The following is a 17,606-nucleotide window of genomic DNA, read 5'->3' as shown; positions in this document are numbered from 1 at the left end:
CCACGTCCTACGTTTCTGAAGCTGTCAGCCGACCATAGTGACTCTCTTTGGTCTCACAAAAGCCTGCTCACATGGAAATCTTATATCTGGGGCATATCTGGCCATCTAAAAGATTATATGATTATATACGGCCTATATACAGCCTTATCTTGAGTATATTCATCCTAATCTGGCGTATATACAGCTCTATCTGGCGAATATAGAGCCTTATCTGGAATATATACAGCTAATTTGGTGTATGTAACACTTATCTGGCATATGTACAGCCTTATTTAAGGTATATACTTCGTTATCTGGCGTATATGCAGCTTAATCTGGCGGCCGGTTTTCAATATATAAAAAAGTAAAAGAAAAAAGTTTAAAAAAGTGCTTTGTTAGCAAACTGTTAATGAATCATTGTTCGCGAGCTAAATATTAGCATAAATAATCCCAAACTTCAGCTTGGGTAAGCTTAAGTCTAAGATTATTTGTGCTCATTTTCACGAGAATTTTAATGTAGCTTAATTATTTCGAAGTGTTAACATTACGCCGGAATACACAATTTGCTAAATCCCCCAAGCGCCTCGGCCCGTACTCGAGGAATCATGGGGACGGTGTTCCTTCAGCTCCCTGGTGATCGGAAATTTCGACCAGTTCCATGATTACACAGTTCTGAGTGTAATTCGGAGTCACCCTGAACAAGTGTCGTATAGAACCCAAGTACCTGTCATATCACTTTTAAAATTTGTCGCCAATGTCAGCACTGTGCATTCCGTCCAACCTTCAACCTGGATGAGTACGGACATATCTCTTACATTTTTATCCTTCTCATACAGCTTCAAAGATGCTACTATTGAGTTAGAAACGCTAAAAATGCTACGAACAGCTCCGCTGAATCCGAGCTAAATCCCGGTTTTGGTTGTTTTGATTTCTCGGCTTTTAAGTAATTCTTGCTAAAACAACAATCACGAGAATGATAATATTGTAAGAGATTTCTGCGGCTCAGCCAGAATGAAAGGTGGATCGCATGCACAGTATCATAAACGCTGCCATTACGAGAAATTTTAAGAGAGATATGACAGGTCCTTGAGCTCTGTGGAACACTTGTTCAGGGTAACTACGAATTACACTCGAAACTGTGTAACCATGAAATTTGTCGAAATTGCCGTTCACTAGGGAGCAATCGTTCCCATGATTCCTCGAGTGCCTGCCGGGGAACTTGCGAGAATTGTAGACAATCAAAATATATAAAGTGCTGATTTCAGTCTCGTGTCCTTTTGATATGCCTGGCCAGATCTGTGATTTCCATAGCTGGCCAGGAATATCAGACTGTATCTCGCATTATGAGGCTATATCTGGCAGATATTCCATATCAGGTTATGTGTGGCCAATTTTTATATGTGCCATATTTGAAATCTTTACATCTGGCCAGATATAATTACTTTGCTCACAAACCTTTGACGGAGGCTCGGACAGGGGTGGCGGGCTGGGAAAGATGCATACACTTGAGCTTAGCGATCGCTGTTGCATCTCACCTGTAGCGGCACACGAAATGCTACCGGTCATCATGAGACGAGCCCAAATCTAAGTGGAAGAATTTATTTTGAATAAATTCAAGTAGACCTCGAAACGCTACGCCCACTTCGCAAAAGAAAAAAAAAAAAAAAAAACGATTGAATAGGAATCGTTTTGATTTCCACCCAGATGCATGCAACAGGCGACATAACGGGCCCTTTGGTAGCAGCACTTCAAGGTATCCTCAGCTGTACTTCGTTTCAGCTTAACTCCAGACGCAGCCGACGCTACGAGGTAAGGGGACCAATCAAGCAGAGTCAAAAGCGCAAGTCACTGAGCCTTTTCTGCTTAGGATTGCTTCAGCAACGATAGAATATACATACATATAAACATGACGAACACCACGATGGTGCGTTTTTGACGTTCTCTGATTTGTCCAAACAACTCGTAGTGTCGGCTGCGTCTGGACTCAAGCTGAAACGAAGGATATAGCCAGTGACAGGTTAAGAATTCAGTAGATGCTCCGCCTTAAGTGCGAGCTTTCTGCCTTCGATAACACTTCGTCTCAGGCGTAGCCAAGACTCAGTGGAAAGCATCGGGCATGTGCTAAAGGTTGAGCTTATAATCTTGTTTGGTCTGTCACCGACTATAATTCTTTTCTGTTAACCAAGACATACATCAATATATACTTTCTTTTTTCTTCTTACAACAGGGTAAATTTTTTCCTCGAAGCCCGCACACTTCGAGAGTTTTCCAGGTTCCGGGGTACACACCTAAAACGGAACAAACCAGCCTCCCGAGGCACAACCTGAATCTTCTTAGTGGAGGACCTACAAAGCGGCGAGTGTCGGTGGAAGTACCTGCTGCATGCGTCACACATCATCACGAGGTGCTGCTGCTGCTGCTGCCGCTGTTGTTTTCGTCGGGGGAGGAACTTGACCGGACATATTAGATGAAGAAAACGCGGCTGACTATGGCGCACGGCAGACGTGGTTGTCGGGTAAATGCAACAGCTACCGTGCTCGATATACACAACGGGGTGATGGTCGTCGTCATCGCGGACACAGGCGACGATCGAAGACGGCTGCTTTCTCAGTCCAGTGCACGCGTCTCGGCGAGCAGCGAGCTCTACTACAGCTTGACTTCGTGCCTGGTGACGCGATCGACGGCGGTGCCCGGGTCCGCTGGAGGCGGGAGGAACTCGGCGTTCTTGGAAGCAGGCAGCGGCGTGACCGCGGCGGATGGTGGGCAGGGCGCTTCGTCGCCTTCACCCAGGAGGAAGTAGGTGGTCACGCGGCCTTTGCCCTGCGAGTGAAAGCAAAAGATAAAGCTAACCGCAATTAAAAAAAAATCTGAATTAAAGAACTAAAGTAGACTTTCTTGAAAGGTCAATCAAGCAACATTGGTGGTCGTTATTTCTTGGGAACGAAGCGTATGATTGGCTCTTTTTGTCGTCAGCGTACGCTGAAGCAGCGCTCGTTTTCGATGCGAATTGAGCCCAGTTTACGCCGGACGCTGACGGAACCATCGTATCTAATTTATGCTCGGACATTACCTCCTATATACAGACAAAGCCTGGCAGATCGCCACGAGAAGCGGCCGCCGAAATGGAAAAGGTGGAGCGTCAGACAACGGATGAGAGGACAGCCACGTGACTGGCGTCCCGCTGTAGTGAGACGCCGAAACACACTTCTCCCGAGCGAACAAGCGTGTTTCGGGTCCTCGCCGCCTCAAAAGGCGTGCGCTGACGTCCAGGTTCCTCGAGAAATGGCGCTTTGATGCTTCGTGCAATCAGATCCTCGCGCTCCAAATCTGCGACCGGGCACCCTATGGCTCTGTCGTCGAACTGCCAGGTTTTGTCAGTATAGAGGAGGCCATGACTCAGAGTATTCGCGACTTTAGTGACCTTCAGGGGACGCCAACTACCGGGCAGGTGTGGCGGTCGAAATCAGGTCGCGCCCAGCCACGTGCCAGCTCAACGCACAACGCTGGGGCATGACGCAAGCAAGCAATGAACTCAACATGGTTTGCCCCAAATTTTATCTGCCGAGCTTTCGAGCCTGCGGCGATGTGGTGGCGTAAGCGAGCTTCCCGGTGCTTGACTTTCTTCGAGGAAGCAACGAAAGGACTCCCTACCGTCCTTCCACGATGTTGATGAACGTTGATAAACTCTAAATGTCTGGTTCACGCGCGGATAAAAGTAGGTTGCGTTCAGAGCAGTATGGGTAACAAGCTGATACTACAGTTACGATAGAGTCAGAGACACAACTGTCCCATCACGAAAACCACCGACAACATGTAATCACGGACGCCACAAGAGGCGAGCAGAGATCGCGAGAGGACCCTGTTCCGGCAGTTTAGTGTTTTCCCGTTAAGTTTCTTTTTAGCGTACTTTTCCCGTTAAGCCTTTCTTTTAGCGTACTTATGGCCTCTGAAACGTGATATACTCCTGATTCAAATAACTTCGTCTTGCCTAATTACAAGCATTTTTCTATGCGAAGAAATGCTAGAAGAGGGGGAGGTGCTTTAATGCTTGTGGAATCATCTTTGAATTGTTCTGTAGCAGCCGAGGGGCACGAGAGGAGAGCACGAGACACGAGCTTTGCGATTCGGTGACCGAGCGGACCGGCGGCTAGATCGGACGATGTTTTCTACTGTTTCGGTTTTTTGTAAATATTGTATATAAACATATGTTGAGTGCCAACTGACTGGTTACCACAGTTGCGTTATTCCCGATTTTACGGAACTGAATGACTCTTTAGAATATTGTCAGTACTCCCTGATAACTACGTTTTCAGTGTGCTATATCAACCTCCCTCTGCAAATGTTAACATCCCGCTTTCTGTACTTGATAAACTATTCAGCTATGTTAATGACAATAATTATACCCTTTTCTTGGGAGGTGATCTTAACATTGATCTCTTAAAAACATCAGCTATGCATGATGATCTATTTTCTGTAGTCGAATCAAATGGTTTTGAATCTGTTACTACGGATGCAACGAGAGTAACAGAAAATGGCTGTACCTTACTTGATTACTTCATTACAAACTGCAACAAGGAATATATTTATGCATCAGGTTTAATTAGCTGCAGCATTAGTGATCCTTTACCCATATTTCTTCTTGTTAACACGCACTTGGCTGCTCGCCAACACAAATCAGAAGGATTTAGAATTCGAAACATTACGTCGCCAAGACTGCAGTCATTTAGGAACTCGATTGGGACCGCTAATTGGGCCCCGTTTATTCCAATAATTCACCTGATGCAGCATATGAAGCATTCTTGGAAACGTTCGAAGACATTTATAACAAATGCTTTCCTTATAAGTACATAAAGCCTAGCAAGAGAACAAAGAAACCATGGGTTTCCCATGATTTATAAAAAATAGCCTATATTATATAGTTAGAGATTCTAAATACAATGATGATTTAGTGAAATTTAGAAAATATAGAAACAAATTTATTACGTTGATGAAAAAAGCCAAGCAAGAATATTATTGCAATCTATTTGGTGATATTAGAAAAAATGAGCCAGATAAACTTTGGAAAAATATTAACCGGGTATTAAAGCCTCATGATCATAAAGACGCGTTAACAGAAATTGTTCACTGTGGGCAAAAGCTATCTGGCACGTCACTCGCAAACACTTTCAATGATTACTTGGTAAACTTAGCCACCAGCACTCCTAATATAACAAATAGTGAAGACCCATGCGGCTATATTAAGGAACATGCGCATTCTTTTTTTTTTTTAAGTCCAACTGATGAAAATGAGGTAATGTTGGCATTTAGAAGTATACAAAATAGCAACGGAGATGATGTAAATGACTTGAATATTAAACCAATTAAATTTGTTATTGACCTTTTGGCTACACCACTCAGATTTATATTTAATCTTTCAATGTCTTTAGGCGCGCTCCCTAAACTTATTAAAATTGCTAAGGTTGTTTTGTTATTTAAGGGTGGCGATATTAACTTGTTGGAAAATTATAGGCCAATATCAATACTTTCCAATTTTTCTAAGAGATTCGAAAAAATACTGCGTAGTAAACTGTCGGCCTATTTAAAGCGTTTCTCCTTGTTAACGAACAGTCAACATGGCTTCAGAAAGGGAAGGCCTACTGAATCCGGCCTAGTTGCTGAAAAAGAAGTAATAATAAATAGCATAGAAGATAAACTACTGACATTAGCCATATATATCGACTTTTTTAAGGCATTTGACTTAGTTAACCACAGTATACTTCTACAAAAGTTACTATGCTATGGTATTCGGGGTCATGTACTCAATTTATTCAAGTCATATCTGGCTGAACGGAGACAATTCGTTAAAATCAATAACTCAGTTTCAACTATAAAAACAGTACATACAGGAGTACTTCAAGGAAGAGTTTTAGGTCCTCTATTATCTGTTTTATTTTCAAATGACATTGAGCACAGTGTTTCAAACAGCACAGTAATAGCTTACTCCGATGGCACTACATTATTTTTGAAAGGCACTACTTGTGACGGTATCAAAAAAAGGGCGAAACATGCTCTCGCAGCTGCATAGTTGGACAGAAATGAATAGATTACGCATTAACATAAACAAAACTAAGTGCCCCCCCCCCCCCCCCCCCCCCATGCTGTTTCGAGTCAAAAACGTGACTGTTCATTCTAAACCAAATATCACCTTAACCAGGGAGGCAATCGAGATAGTAAAGTCATTCAAGATATTAGGTGTAATCTCTTCAGATAAGTTATTATGGAATGAGCACATAGAATAGATACATAAAAAAGCCACAAAAGCTGTTGGTACTCTACACCGATCCCGTACAGTGTTCACCTCATTTGTTAAATTAATAATTTTTCACGGCCTCGTGCAGTCATATTTTCAATATTGTCACCTGGTATGGGGTTCCACTACCATTCGAAATATAAACAAACTTCTAACTCTGCAAAAAAAAAAATCTAAGAGTGGTTCCAAATGTGTCCTATTTTTACCATGCAGATGTCCTTTTTGCCCGTTTTAATGTTGTAAAAATAACACATCTACATTACTACAGCCTTCTAGTATCTTATAAAACAGCACAGAAAATAGACATAGTTTTTTTACAAATAGCAAATTTAAATAAAAATACGAACGTTTATAACACACGGCGAAGTGAAGAGTGGAGTTTACCCATCCCCCGGACAAACTATCGACTGACATCGGTTTTATACATACTTCCATCTTTCTTGAACAAGCTGAATGTCGAAACAAATTTTAGTCACAGCTTACCATTTGAAGCTCTAATGTTGATACTGTCGAGGTTGTGAACTTGGGGCTTCGTGTTGTATGTGTGCTGTGGCGAAGTGAAGAGTGGAGTTTACCCATCCCCCGGGCAAACTATCGACTGACATCGGTTTTATACATACTTCCATCTTTCTTGAACAAGCTGAATGTCAAAACAAATTTTAGTCACAGCTTACCATTTGAAGCTCTAATGTTGATACTGTCGAGGTTGTGAACTTGGGGCTTCGTGTTGTATGTGTGCTGTGTCAATTGATATCATATGTTACATTGTAATCTTGTTATGTATTTTTCTGTGTGTGTGTTTTTCTGAACTTGAAGAATGTTTTCATTTTAGATTTGATTTTTTGAACAAAGCCCTGTACGCGCGCTGCTGTCTTGGAGCTGGGGCCTTGTCAAGCTGTACGTGTTGCAGCTTTTTGTCCCAGCTACCATCTTTCCTGGTGAAATAAAAATAAATTGATTGATTGATTGATTGATCGATTGATTGATTGATTGAAGTGCCCTCCGTTTTGCAGGAGTCGCGAACATCTTCTAAGACCATTCCGGGCTCGGATAATTGGCACATCAGGTACTAAATGGCGCCTGCCTTTGCAAAAGACTTATTGAGTGCTCCCTCTTTTTCTAAACATTGAAAACAGTGGTGACATTCTGTGGTATAGAAGGTTCGAACGCGACAAAAATAATTTTGAAGAAATGCTCGTTTGCACGAACACTTTCTCGAAGACAAAACTTCGTCTTGCACTACCTCGTACGATACTATGCCAAGCGACAACTTCCTGTGCATAGAGAGGCGTGCGTGCCAACGCGCATGTACAGCACCGAATAAGCTACACCACAGCCTCCTCTATACCCCAATCAACTCTATACTTACGACCACTGCATCTGAGCGCTCTCTATGGAAGAGCCTGCTCCCGGCCGAGGGCCGAGTTTTAGCGCCGCCTAGTGAGAGGCGTTCTCACTAGGCGGCACAAGAGCTCGGTCCTCCTACCTCGTCGGGTTCTTCGTTATGCGTGGGTGCGTGCCAGCTGATCGCGCTTTCTGGTTTGAAGCGCGTTCACGTTGTAAAATGTTTTTCTCTACGTAAAGGATACTGAAGGAATCCAATTGGTTAATTAGTTTGCTTTTTTTTTTTAGTTTGCGCAGCCAACATCAGATGGTATTGGCTGCGACCGCGCGCCGCCAACACCATAGAGGCCAAAACAACATGGTGCACCGCGGAAAAAGACGGAAAAATATTCAGAATTCCAGGCCCCGCCACAAGGCGCTGCTGAAACTCGGCCCTCCGGCAGGTGCGTGTTAGAGTGTTTCCAGAAGGAGGGGTCGTAAGTATAGAGTTGGACGTGCTCTATACTCACAATGCCTGAAAGTTCGACGACGGAGCCATAGGGTGAACGGTCGCAGATTTGGAGCGCGAGGATCTGATAGCACAGAACATTTCTCGGGGAACCTAAAGCCCCTCTATCCTGGGAAAAGTGGCGCCATTCATTGTTGTAGAAATGCTCGAGGCACGTGCCGCGCGCAACTTCTGGGAAATTCATGGCGTCTGAAATCCAGCTCAGTGCTGCGCTGTGCCCACTGATCAGTGGCTGTGCCGCCATGATCTTCCCAAGGGCTGTACGTTGCACGTGCCTCATGCATCGACGAACATTGCGCTAGTTTTGAAACATGAAGGGGCTTGAGGGGAACCTGGTGATCAGCGCACAGGTTTCAGCGGCGAGGACCCGAAACATGGTTTTCATACCCGGCGAGAAAAGAAGCGGTAGCGCGTGGAACGCGAGGAGCACGAGCAAACATTCTATCCCTCAGGAGATGTGTGTTTCGGCGTCTCGCCGCAGCGGGGCGCCCGTCCCCTGGCTCTCCTCTCATCCGTTGTCTGCCGCTCTACCTATTCAATTTCGGTGGCCGCGTCTCGTGGTGATCTTCCAGGTCTGTCAGTACAGGGGAGGCTATGGCTGCACACAAGTGCTTCGCCTTTCTTCATAAATGTCCTCGAATGCGTTTGTATTATATTCCGTTCACACTTAAAAAGCCACTGACACGCCAAAAAAATGTTTACCTTAGAGTTGCGTATTTTCTTTAAAAAAAATAGAAATACGAAGCCCAATACAAAGTGCCCGCCAGTGCCCTGTGACGTAACAATGTACCGCAAGATGTCGGGGCGGTCAGAAAGGAGGCATCCCCGGAAGTCACGTGAGTTGTATCACTCTTCGTGCTTACCGTGACCACGGGTAATATTTTTCTTATATTTTTGTTATTCTTTACACTTTCGCGAACAATCCAAGCCGACAAGGTTTCTTTCATTTGCTTTTCATCGCCTAATGTTGCTGTAAAGGTAGAAGAGGAGGGGTCAGAGAACCTAGTAAACAAGTTCTACACATGTTCTAGACAAAACGTGTACTTTATGCTCGACATTTACTTGTACTTGGTACACTCACCAGTTCGTAATCTCTAGACGGCAAGCATCTTCAGCCTGAAGCGTATCCGATGATTCGGCGATCTCGTTGTCTGAATCTTCAGCAATGCGATCGGGCGTGTCGTATGGTAGCAATCCTAATTTCTGCGAGCGTTCTAAATTTTCTTTTCAGAACTCGATAGCTTGTTGTTTTTTTTTTTTTTTTTGCCAGTATAGTTCTGTACCATCGGAGTGATGGCATGCATTCGTACACTGGCTTGTACTCGCAACACTTTCATCATTGACCTCCATCACGTTACTTCACTGACTCTTCGTCCTCAACTTTTACAGCACGCAAACTAACCAACGGTGCAGCGTTAAAACGCTAATGGAACTCAAACATCTTTTTCTACGATCACTCATGGTGAAGAGCAGAATAACAAATAATAATAAAAATAATATCTTAGGCGCGGTCATGGAGAGCACGAGGAGGGAAACTCATGTGACTTCTGACGAACCCACTTTTAGTGACGTAGGTCGATGCCTTTCTCCTGACCGCCCCGACACCTTGCGGTACATTGTTACGTCACAGGGCATTGGCGGGAACTTTGAATTTTTTTGGCGTGTCACAGGCCCTTTAAATGGGCTGTGCAACGACATTGGGTAGGAATATTTCTTACTTTACACCAGCTTCCTGGCACTAGTAGGACCCAAGAATACTCGAACGCAACACCACTGACCAAGAAGTAGAGTACCTTCATACACACGCGCGCTTTTGCTTGAGTGGTGACATCTCATACATTTTTACGCCCAATCGATTCTTATGCATTTTGAAGTGCGCGCAATCTGGTGTCATTCAGCTCGAGCGCGTAGCTTTGGCTAATGCATAGACGCCATTTTACCGCCCAAGTCACACACCGAGTGGGCGAGAGCGTCACGCGCTGGCACATTCAGGGCAACAATGGATGTCTTCACCCTGATGCAGACAGACATGTAGGCACCCTACCAAGAAGCGTCTTCGTCGCGGCGGAATTCAAAGGATGAAAGCGGAGCTTTTTTTTCAGTCTCTCCTTAGTAGTAGTTAGTGATGAGGGTAGCGGAAAGCCGGAACAATCAGTCTCTCCTTCACAAAGCCGCCTTTTGCTTCCTCGCGAAATTTGATGGCGAAGCTGTGGGGACAGTGGCAACAGTGTTGCAACAGTACGATCCCCGGAAATGCGTCATCGAGCTTTGCGGTGATGATATTCAAATGCTGCTCACACAGTGGACGCGAAGACTGCGTACGCATTCGATCTGGACTCGTGACAATCGATGCCTCGACATGCATTCGGGTAGTGGCCCGTGTCCAATCGCTGCAACAACGACAGTAGCCGAGCCATAACAATGTCTGGGACTCAGCTCGTGTCCTGTGCTTTGCCAACCCCAGCGCGTGGCTATATGATCAACATTGGCGGCATATAATCGGCTCCAGATAACGTGGCCGCTTCTTCTGGCTGCGAGTTGAGGAAGTGAACGGTGCTCGTTTTTCTTTAATTTTTTTTTTGGAACTTCTATTGCGTGGGGTGAAAAACAAACGCGTGTTTCATAGGTCATTAACGTCGGGGATCCGTTTTAAGCGGTATTTGCGCAAAGTACGAAAAATGTTGCATCGCCCCTTTAAGCTGAGAAAGCTCGCGCTGAAGGCGGAACTTCTAGTCTCAGCTTCAGTGGCCGTAGAATAGACCTTTCCAAAAAAAAAAAAAACGTGCGGCCAGTGCCATTTTAAGTGTTGGTACGTATGGCGCGTGCTTTGCTCGCTTTCCGAAGCGAAGAGCAGCCACGTGCTGGGCTGTGAAGATCGCACGCTGGACTGTGATTTTGTAAACTTTGGAAAGGCCTATAGACAATTGCAAGCATGGCGCCACAAGTGGTGCCCCATGCGTGCAAGTGCGTGCAACGCGCGGGTGAACGTAGCTTTGGCAAGCTCGTAATCGCACGGGCGTGCCTGCTCGAGCAGAGACATGGCGGCGGCCAGTCGCCCAGCTTGCAATCGTCTATAGAAAGGGTGAACGGAGTAGAGAAATGAACGTCCCAAAGTCAGGAGCGCGGGCTAGATAGCGCTTGTAGCTTTGGCTGTAGTCTCAGCTTATGATGAAGCAAAGTATATGTGGCGATTTCCAGTCGTCGTTTTGGTGCACTCCGGAATCAACTTTTCTTGAGCGCGCGTCTGCCAATGGGCGATCGGGAACCACGTATCATTTCCGTTCGTCGTATTGGAGCAGCGTCTCACTTTCTCTTTCTTCTGTCCCTCTTCTTTCCCCCAACCCTTTTCCCCTGGACTGGCAGTGACAAGCATGCACACTAAGCTGCTGTAAACTTAATCCATTTTCCCTTTTCTTCACTACAGAATAACTCACTTTTTTGAAGCAGCACCACCCCTACGTCTGTATTGGATCCCGAGAAAACTCGCTCTGCCCAAAATGGGCGGATTCGGCCGCAACCGAGCTTGTAGCGGCCACGTTAGTTCCTGTCTCGACGAGCATGACGGGACGCACACTGCGGGAATAATCCGCCATGTTTATTCCCAATATAAATTCTTCTACCGCCTCTACGAAGTGCTTGTGTGCAGCGCAGTTCAAGGATCACCGCGGGACGGCATTCACCAGTGACATCAACTGTCAGACAACAAAAGAAGTATTTTTCTGCAGGTTCTCGTTTCATCAGGTTGCTCATCGCTCGCTGGTAGAGTGGAGTCTAGTGGTCTCAAACTCTTTTTGAGTGTGAAGGCCAGATAGCCCACACCGGAAAGGTTGAGGGCCAACGTGAGCCGGGGGGGGGGGGGGTAAATATTTTAAAAAGAAGAGACCTCGTGCTCCATGCTCTTTGGGAACCCTCAATGTTGCCAGTGAAATCTTTAGTTTTGGTTTGACAAAAATTAAAATGATACCAACCCGCAAACGTGCTGTCATTTTTAAAAGAACAAGTGTGCAAGTACGCTGCCGTTCCCGTTGCTCAGTTCACTCAGGAATTTACCAAGCTCAATACGTCTCTAGAAAAATAATCAGTTAGTTTGGCAGTTCTTGCTTTCCTGAAGTATTTTATTACAACACTCTGAACAAATACCTCTCGTTTAATGGTGATCCTTTTTTTTAAAGGCTAGAATTTTGAGTCCATAGCTTTATCTTTGGCAGCTGCTCCTGCAGCCCTGCTGATCGAGAGTTCACGCAGCCGATATTAATTTTTCAGCGAACAGCTCGCGCTTGCAAACTAGTAGCGAAATTGTTGTTCTATACAAAAAGCTGGGAAGCAAAATTTATAGCGAAACAAAGGGCGAATTAACAAACGTAAGTATGAACTATATGAATGCGTTAAAAGATCAGAGCTACTTTTCAACTGAAAATGTATCGGCGAGTTGAGATCACTATGACGCATGCCATTCTAGCGCTCGAGACATGGGAACCGGGAGTCGTAGCCGGTTGCCTGCTGGCCGCGTCCTAGCGAGGCTGCGGGCCGCATGCGGCCCGCGTGCAGCGTGTTTTGAGACCCCTGGTCTAGGCCTATCTGTTAAAAAAGAAGTCGCTCATGTTTTCGTTGTTTTCGCGGTTTTCAACAGCGTATGGAGCGCTTCGTATTTTAAGAACACAGAATTGTGTTGTAAAAGTCCTCAAGCGGTTTGTGCAGCATAGTGCATGGCCGAGCCGAGATAGTCTAAAAATACAACCAATCGGTCTGCCTTTTGGTTTGCACGGGGTAATAGTCTAAATATTATGTAACGCTGTCAATTTACCTTCTTTTACCGCCTTTGGGATAGCTTCATTTTCCGAACACTTGTGATGCTTTAATATACGTTTCAATATCTGGCAGCATTAGTTGTATCGCCTCAATTTAAACAAAAAAAAAAAAAAGGAACCGTCAGCATTTGTCTTGACATTCCGATCGCAAAACGACGTCTTAAATCGCTCATTAGGAAAAAAAAATTGACTGCACGTTTGAATTGCAAGAGGTGTGTTCAAGTGTCCTTGACGCGAAAATGTACACCGCCGTGTTTTACATACTTTATTAATGCCGAACCACCTGTCTCTCTTAATCAATCTCAATATCTTGGTACTTTGATCACTTCTAATTTGACCTAAATCGCTCATGCGACCTTCGTCGCCCAGAAAGCTCTGCATAAACTTGGTGTTTGAAACGCAGCCTTTACCACTCACTGTACTACGGAGACAGTGTTATCGGCTTATAGAACTATAATTAGACCTACTTTGGAATATGCATATATTGCATGGGATCCTCACGCAGAATTGTTTTCAAAAGTTGTCGAGGTAGTGAAAAAAAAAAAAAAAAAAGCATTGCGGTCGGCGTACAGTCGCTAAAGTTCTATATCCTCAATTTCTGAACTTTATGTCCTGTCAAGACTGCGTGATTTAGCAACACGACGACAAATAGATCATTTTAAGTTTCTTAGTATATTTAGTGGTAATTTGCGACTGTATTTGAACCATTATTTGACAATTAAGAAAGGTAGGTTCACAAGAAACCTACAGAATCTAACTTCATTGAATCGTGGTGCAGAAATTTGTTTCAAGCATCCCTCATTCCTAACACAATAAGCGCGAATGGAACAAACTGCCTAAAAGTGTTGTCAGTTCAGTATCACTAACTTTTTTTTTTCGACGCGCTATAATTAAGCACTTCCTTGTCGAGTAGTTGCCTGCATTGCATTGCTATGATTTTTTTAAAGCAAGAAATACTTTGTAATGGGACCCCCAATTCCAAATTTTGTCCGTCCGTCCGTCCACTCGTGCGCTAAACTTAGCGGGGAAAATGAATTGGTGTTTAGGTCATCTGACGTCAGTTGATGTCACGTGAACTGGCGTCATGTGGCCTAAACACCAATTCAGTTTTCCCGCAAGATTTAGAGGTAAAATTGACGTAACGTGTCATGACGTCATGAAACCTATATGCCACATCACTTTCCCCGCTAAATTTAGCGGGACATTCGATGTCACGTGAACTGTCACGAAACCTATACACCAATATAGTTTAGCGGAAATATTGAGGTCACGTGACTTGCTTTCACATAACCTATGTACCAACTCAGTTTCCTCGCTAAGTTTTACGGGAAAATCGATGTCACGACACCAACACACTTTCAGTTTGCCCGCTAAATGTAGCACGAAAATAGACCTCACGTGTCCTGAAATCACGTGACGTACACATCGATACACTTTCCCACTACATCCAGAAGGGACATTGATGTAACGTGACTTATACACCAATTAAGCTTTTGCATTCAATTTAACGGGGAAATTGACGTCACGTGACCTAGGCACCGAGCTTCCCTGTTCAATGTAGCGGGTAAACTCCACAGAGAAAGGGGTTCTTCAGTACCCGAAAGCGCAGTTTGATTTCTTTTCAACAATTTTAAACTATCAGACCTTAGACACCGCATTTCACGCTTCATAGGACTTTGGAGATAATGGTCGCGGCCAATATTTGTCGCGTGTGTTTGCCGCCTTGGTTTATATAAGACGCTGGCCCCGCAGACATATCAAGAAATAAATATGCTGACAGCGGTTCACAGGAGCCTTCAGTGGACATACCCCTTTCACGTTTATTCAGCTACACTCTTAGAAATGCCTGCGCGTCTACTTACCCTCAAAAGCTTCGAAGAGCCAATCTCTGCGATCAACGAAATCAGCTCAGCGAATGGTGAGGCAGAACGTCCGTTCATACCTAAAAATAAAGTCTGCGATGCGGCATTACGCAATGCAAGCACGACGTTCTGCATTGCGTAATGACACAGCGCAGACTTCATTTTTAGGTCCAAACGGATGTTCCGCCTCATCATTCGCTGAGCTGATTTCGTAGATCGCAGAGATTGGCTCTTTGAGTGTTTTGCGGGTCTGTAGACGAACAGGCATTTCTTAGAGTATACGTTCTTTAATTTATGTGGAAATTTTAAGTACAATGATTTACCAAACTTTTTCTTCATACAGCTCTGGCGGCCAGTGTGCTTTTAGTTGAAAACCAATAGCGTGTATTTCGCTTTAACGATTCGTACATCAATTTTTGAAAGGTGTACATTATATAAAATACATATGATAATATGAAACAGAAACTAAATATCGATTGCCGTCTTCCTTCAAACGGGCCAACGGCCGCTTCCAGTCAACCTCCTATGTTCGTTTTTTTTTTTTTTTTCACATTCTTTTTTACTTTTACCCTTTTTCTATACAACCACTCGATTTTCCACCCTTCGAACGAGAAAGCTGGCGGGGTCGTGGTCTTCTTCTTATTAGTTTTCGAGAAGAGGTAACTAATTTGATTTTTTCTTTAGTAACCGAAAAGAGATTGTTATAGTTCGCTTGTAAGCTTCTTCAGGAATTGCAGACCACGAGAAAATCTTCTGAACGCCGACGCTGCAAAAAAAAAAAAGGACTTTTCGGGGTTCATTAATATACTTGATCCGAGCCAAAGATTCTTGACTCCTGCAGAAATATATTTCATTTAAAGGAATTCCTACGAAAACAGTGCGTCGCGCAGGCGAGGGATGACAGACGAGATTAAGAAACTTTTTGAATCGTAAGGTTTGTACATATACATTGATGTTAAATGTCCTCATGACCACTAGGCCAGAAACTTATAAGCTAATTAATCAAGAGTGAGATTTTAAAAAAAATAAAATACTACGAAAGCTTTTTTTTTTTTAATGTCTTTATAACGCGTGGGTGGACAGCGCTCGACACATTTGTTTCGCGACCTTTGATGTAGGTGCGGTGCACAACATTGTCGAAAAAAACTTAATAGAGTTATTGTAGGTTTAAAACTATTGACTTAGTGTGGTAAGAGCGGGAAAAGAAAATAGAAATGTTACTTAACCAAGGCGGCCTGCCTCGGTTGGCTATTATGAGTTGGGGAAGGGGGTCGGGGAGATTAAAAATGGAGAAGCGACCGAGCTGTATAAAAGTCAAAAAGAAAACAGGAAACAGCAAAAACACCAAAAGCAACAAAAAAGCCTTTAGGCCAAGCAACGTCGTAAACAACACAAGGTGGCGACGAGCTTATTAGCTGCGCAAACGTGACTCTAATAGCGTTGCAAATATGGTCATCAGATAACGCGCTAAACATCATTGCGAGGAAAACGAAGGCAATCATCTTTTGGGCCTAAAGAATGTTTCTACAACCAAGACACTTGTTTTAAATGCAAAGTATATAGATATTTTAGATAAATTTAAGAGCTTAGGTGTAGTTTTCAATGAGTACTTATCTTGGGATAATCATGTAAATGATTTACGCACTAGATTGTCAAAGGTCATTGGACTAGTCTCTCGTAACCGTTTTATTCTACCAAGAAATGTTAGGTTTCTTTTATACCAAACTATTTTTTTCTCACCTGAACAATTGTTTTCTAGTTTGGGGCACAACCACCCACACAAATTTGCAAAAAATACTCCTATTGCACAAAAAAAAATTGTACGTCTTGTTGAGAATGCTTCTTACGACTCTAGCACCCAGGGACAGTTCATAAAAAAATAGTATACTTCCTGTTTACAAAATGAACAAATACAGACTCGCGATCAGTTTTAAGTTAGAAAATAAAAGAAATGAGGATAGTTTAGTAAACCTTGCGGAGCTAAAAGAACATGCAACTTCCTACCCAACTCGGCCGGCGGAACATTGGACTGTGCAATTGTGTCATAACAACTATTCAATGCAATCACTCAAATACACAATTCCTACTATATTGAACACCCTAATAAAAAATAACATTTTTTTCATAATTTCTATTGCAATTCAGGAATTACGAACTAAACTAATGTGGGGCGAAAAGAAATGAATCAATTTATGAGACCTGTTTGATTTTTGTATTTTACTGTCTACTGTCGGTTTTCCCAGTGTTGTTCGCTGCTGCTTTGTTTTGACTTCTGTATATGCCACTAGAAGGGAGCAAGGGGCTCCGTCAAGCTGTTCTCGCAGCTTTATTTTCTTGTTTTTCTTTATTTATGTATCGAAATGAAAAATAAAGTTCTTTAATAATAATTAATAACAATAAAAAAAGAATATGCCGAAATTGACGCAAAAAAGCAGAAAGCTATAAAATAGGTTGCCATTTTAGGCTACCGACAGTCGGCCAACGGTATTTCTTCGATCATTTTCGATGTGTTTATACCACATTTCTACCTTTTTCATCTTTTTTACAGCTTCCAGGTTTGTTTTTACTGCAAAGTGGTGCTTAGCAGAACGTTTTCTAGACATTTCATACTGTTCCTCGTTTAGCCTTTGCCTCAAAATTTTCTAGTGCTGTGGCCAAGCAGCTAAAGCGGTTTTCAAAGGGATAGCGCATCTCCACCCAACGGTGGAGAGGGTGCGCTAGGTCTTATAAAGCGCCCTATGTATTCCATTAATTTAGCAAGCGCCAACGTGGCATATGGTAAAATGATCTTGAGGAAAAGGTGGCAGAGCAACCCG

The 17,606-nt window shown here is 43.6% G+C and overlaps 1 protein-coding gene across 1 annotated transcript in view; it reads right to left on the bottom strand.

Annotated features, from left to right (window-relative positions):
* Positions 1 to 2,625: 2,625 nt before the first annotated feature.
* LOC8039938 (atrial natriuretic peptide receptor 1) overlaps positions 2,626 to 17,606 on the bottom strand; it is a 102,168-nt gene continuing 87,187 nt past the window's right edge. The window contains exon 6 of the mRNA XM_029970639.4: positions 2,626 to 2,799. Coding sequence (XP_029826499.2) covers positions 2,626 to 2,799 — 174 coding nt within the window. The remainder of the gene's footprint in view (positions 2,800 to 17,606) is intronic.

The sequence above is a fragment of the Ixodes scapularis genome, unplaced genomic scaffold (assembly GCF_016920785.2).
Source record: "Ixodes scapularis isolate PalLabHiFi unplaced genomic scaffold, ASM1692078v2 PGA_scaffold0__279_contigs__length_252992795, whole genome shotgun sequence".
NCBI lineage: Eukaryota > Metazoa > Arthropoda > Arachnida > Ixodida > Ixodidae > Ixodes > Ixodes scapularis.
This window is presented reverse-complemented; position numbering and strand designations above follow the sequence as displayed.